At 44.5% G+C, this 4,889-nt stretch overlaps 1 protein-coding gene across 1 annotated transcript in view; it reads right to left on the bottom strand.

Moving 5' to 3' along the window:
* Arg1 (arginase 1) overlaps positions 1 to 3,334 on the bottom strand; it is an 11,746-nt gene extending 8,412 nt beyond the window's left edge. The window contains exon 1 of the mRNA XM_005360912.2: positions 3,193 to 3,334. Coding sequence (XP_005360969.1) covers positions 3,193 to 3,249 — 57 coding nt within the window. The 5' untranslated portion in view covers positions 3,250 to 3,334. The remainder of the gene's footprint in view (positions 1 to 3,192) is intronic.
* Positions 3,335 to 4,889: the final 1,555 nt, after the last annotated feature.

Here is a 4,889-nt window from a genome sequence, read left to right as displayed (position 1 = left end):
AGAGAGAGAGAGAGAGAGAGAGAGAGAAAGTTAGCTCCATGCTAGCCAATGCCCCATCTTAAAACAGTTTTTCTCATTGGGCAGACTCTGTCTAGCTTTTTAATAAATACTCATTGTGGGGGGGGGCGGGGGTTGTTGTCTCTCACTAGCCTAGAACACACAAGTAGGCTGGACTGGCTAGCTTGTGAGCCAAAGTTTCAGCTCTCTCTACCTCCCAGCTCTGGAATTATGGATATATACCACCACATCCAGGTGTTGTATTGGTTTTTTTTGTTTTTAAGACAGATCTGGGGACTCAGATTCAAGTTCTCATGTGTGTACAGCAAGCTCCTCACCAGCTTAGCTGTCTTCCTGGCTCTGGTAGATTCTTCTTAACTATACTCATCATGGCCTCTTCTGACTGAGTTTTATGTCCTTTGGTCTTATTGCCAGATTTCAACCTAAATGTTTACCCATGGAGTTCTGGGTGTTGCAATGGAGGACTGACATATAGTTGACACCCAAACTCCAATTCAATATGACTCACCGGTCTTTGCCCTTCTCCTTTTTAGGCATCAGACAAACCCTGTGGAGACCTCTCAGGTGACACTGTTTGCTATGACTGTCAGTAGGTCTTTCTGTGGAATGTTTGGGGTTTGTTTTGTACTGTTAATGCATGTTCTCATGTAGCCCAGGGTAGCCTCAAACTCACAGCATAGCTAAGGAAGACCTTGAACTTCAGATCCTCCTGCCTCTACCTTCTGGGTTTGGGGGTGACAAGGGCATGTCTCCATCCGCAGTTTATGGGGAGCTGGGGGTCTTACCTAGGGCTTTTGTCTCATCGAGCTTGCAAACCCTCTGCCAACCACTTCCCTAGCCCCTCACTATGACATTTTCTAGCATTCCATTCTTTCTCTGATTAAAACTACTTGTCATGTTGGCTGCATGCCCATGTTGGTTTCTCTGCCCACTTTGGAAACTGCTCTGTCAGCAATCCTGACTATTTAAAATGTCATGTCTAGCCCCTAACTAGCCTCAAGGCGATGATTTGCTATAGAGCCAAGTCTTCTAAATCAACTTCATAGACCAGGGCACAAGCTTTGGTATCAGACAACCCTGTCTGAAAGTACACAGTGAAGATTCCATGACTTTTAGTAAGCTAGCAGAATGCTCTAAGCCAGAGGATGTTAACCAATGAACCCCTTTGGGGTCGCATATCAGATATATACATTACAATCATAACAGTAACAAAATTAAAGTTATGAAGTAGCACTGAAATAGTTTTGTGGTTGGGGGGTGGCGGTCACCACAACATGAGGAGCATTAGGAAGGCTGAGAAACACTACAACCCTTAATTAAATCTCATCCGATGAAGACAATACCTACCCAGCTCAGTCTTTGTTCACTGTCTTGGAATGAGGTGAGGCAGAGAATGGGGTTCTTTCTCAGACTCAAACTTCTAACCATCTTCCATCTAACCTCTTTTTTGCCAGTGCATCACACTTAAGCCAACTGTATATATAAGCTAGCAGTTTCACCCTCTGGTACATAGCTTACGACAGGAAAAATTTGTCTCTGCTCTTACACTCATGAGACAGTGAACTGCAGACTCACACAGAAGGAGAATCTCTGACACGGGAGAGCTACTAAGAATGCACAGTGTAGCAGATAGCGTTTTACCATATTGTCCCCTAGAAGGGCCTTGACCATGATGGTCAGCTCTCTACCTAAGCCCAGAGGCCAAACAAGGTAGCTTTTCCTTCCTTCATTTTCAAGTCTGTTTCATAACCCACTCCAACAGTGGATGGAGGACTGAGAATGACTCGGTTGGCAAGAACGCATACTGCTCTTGCAGAGGTAAACTAATATATACCCAACTACAAAGAAAGGAAAATCCTTAAAAATAAAAGAACCGATGAGCCTACTATGGATGTTCTAATATTTTCCTCTTTACCTGTGGGGGGCCGGGGATGTGAGGGCGCTCACAAAGGCCAGGAGAGGGTACTGGATACCCTGGAGTTTGAGTTATAGGCAACTGTTAGCCACCTGATGTGGGTGCTGAGAACTGAACCCTGGTCTTCCCGAAGAGTAGCCAAAGCTCTTAACCACCGAGCAGTTTCCCCAGACCCGTATTGTGCATCTTCAGGGAAACCCATGTCAACAAAACACCCCCATGTTCTGGAGTTCTGGGTGAGCTCTTCAGCAGTGGAGTGCTGTTTACTGACACCAAATACAATCTGGGTCTCCAACCTCTGTCCTCCCAAAATTATTATTGGGTGGAGGTTTGGGGGAGGCAACATGCACCTTGAGGCTTCACAAATAAAAAGACTACAAGCTCTCTAGATTCTAAAGGCCAAGAGGAAGACCACATTTAAAAGCAAAAGAACAGCAGGAGTTACAATCCACTGGCTCTCTTGTTTGACTTGGACTGTTTTTTCCCCCTTGCTTTTTAAACAGACCATGTTGAGTCTAAGGCATTCTGATATCTCATTGTCTTTAGCAGAATGAGTGCTTCCAAGCCCAGGGGGGCAAGGAGGGCAGCAGTGGCCCATCTAGACTTCGGTGACATGTGTGCTTCACCCTTAGGTGGTCTAAGCAACTGGAGCTTTATGAATGCATTCGTTCTGACAGGAGTGCCAACTTGAAGTGTTTTGTACTTGTTCTCTCTCGTCAGAGATAGATATAAGGTGTTCCCCTAGCCTATCAGCTAATAGTCATAAGATCGTTAAAGCTCAAAATAGCATGAATTCTTCACAAACTTGCAAAAGCTCTGTTATTTAAGTTACCCAAATTAAAACAGGTCTGAAGGTTGTCACCAATCCATTACATTTCTAGGCATGAATTATGTCGCCAGACCAATGTGTTTTCTTATAATCTCTCACTCCGTACTCCGAAAACATTTAAAAAAAAAAAAAAAGCAAGCATCAGGAGCCACAATGCAGACACAGGTGATCTCCGCCTAGAGGAATTTGTTTAAACATTGTCATGACTAAGATTTAAATGAAATGGATTTTGGCAGGAGCCAAAAAAAGGAAGTGGGTTTAAGTCCCCAGGAATGCCGTGCCACACAGTGGTGAGAAGACTTGAGTGCATGCACCTGGAGACCAGATGGTGCCGGGAAAACTCACAGCCAGATGGCAAAGCCTGACGAGGGTTAAAATGAAACATTTCCCACCAGTAAGTTCCAGTCATTCGAAGGCGGCTCGCACTCACCTGTCCCTTGGAGAAAGGCGCTCCAATGATCCCTATGGGCTTCGGCTTGGAGCTCATGCTCTTGGCAGAATTCCTCCTCGCTGCCCCGGTGCTGTCCAGCTGCTTGCCGCCAGCTGTAACTCTAAAATGCAGCACATCTTTTCCCCCCCTCCTTATAATAGGGTTGGATCTGTTTATCCAGCAGCTGGCCCCGCCTACTAAGTGGAAGAATGACAGAGTCAACAGAAACTCCCCATCAGTAGAATTGCCCCGTCCCTCTGAGCCTCTCAGGTCTCTAGTTTAGAGAACATTATTCATCCGTCCAGTTCACGCCCTTTTGAAAAAGCCAGCTGGATGACATTAATCTTTCCTCAGACAATTGACAATTATGTGTGGTTTCATAACTGCATGTGAAGTGCTAGGTCCCTAGCCTGTGCAACTTCGGGGCGGTGCACTCACCTTTTCCAGGATTTAAGTCCACTGAGGAAATTGCAAGTTAAGGCTAGAAGTGCAATAGTAGCCTCCCACTGAGCATCCCGAGTCAAGGCTTCAGGCGCTGGGGGAAACAGCTGATCTGTGAGACATATTTTACGTGTACCAGGTTACACTGTCTGGGAAAACATGTGGTTTATTTTCTTCTTCTTCTTCTTCTTCTTCTTCTTCTTCTTCTTTTTTTTTTTTTTTTTTTTTTTTTTTTTTTTTTTTTGCTAATTTACAGGAAGGCATCTGTTATTTCCCCCAATAACCCAAAGCAATACCAGTTTTGAAATAGTGTTCAGGAAAATCTCATTTTTGCAATCATGAGAAAGCAAAACCAGCTAGCTTGGGTTTCTGTCTTGGGCCAAGGCTGGTCTAGATAACGTTATTTTATTTAATTTTTAAACCAACCGTAGGCTGAATATGATTCTTCTTGCGGCTTTACTGAGGGGGAAACTGCAGTGGGGGAGGTGGTCATTCACGTGCAGGATGCAGAATAGAGGAGATCCAGCGCTGGGCCTTCTGCATCCACCTGAGGGCTGGGCTTCTAATCTAAGCACCAGCTGGGCCAGCAGGTCCCCCTGAGACATTGTCCATCAAGGTGTAGAAGTAGAGATGTAGGCCAGATGAGATAGCCAGCTGCTGACGCACCGACACCAAGCCTGGTGACCTGAGTTTGACCCCCAGAACCCATATGATGGAAGGAGAAAATCGACTCCTCCAGGCTGACCTCTGACCTCCACATGAGTGATGTAGTACATGCAGAACCCACCCCCAATGCCGAATAAGTATTTTGAAAAGTGTGAATCCAGAAGAAATACAACCAAGTATTCTCCCAGCTGTAAAAATCACATGATTATAATTTTAAAAAGAAAACCCACATATCAGAAGTTTACATTTTTCATCCTTCTGAAGACAAAAGCACCAAGGAGAACTTTTGATACTTCAAGGCAGAGATTCTTTCCCCCTCTACCTTCAATACTGAGAATAGTCCAATATGGGATAAACACTGACTTGATTGACTGGGTAAATGGGTTATACTTTCTGAACGAATAAATCAAGAAGCCAACGTCTCCCTGCACCATTTTGATGCCTCCTTTCCAAACCTATTTTCTACATCGGTTATGTTTTGCTGATATAATCTAAATATATAGTTACAGGTTTGATTTTTGTTTCACTTGGTTTATTTGAGAGAGAATCTCTGTATATACTCCAACCTGGCTTTGAGCTCTTGGTCTTCC

This window comes from Microtus ochrogaster, linkage group LG4, assembly GCF_000317375.1.
Source record: "Microtus ochrogaster isolate Prairie Vole_2 linkage group LG4, MicOch1.0, whole genome shotgun sequence".
Classification (NCBI taxonomy): domain Eukaryota; kingdom Metazoa; phylum Chordata; class Mammalia; order Rodentia; family Cricetidae; genus Microtus; species Microtus ochrogaster.
This window is presented reverse-complemented; position numbering and strand designations above follow the sequence as displayed.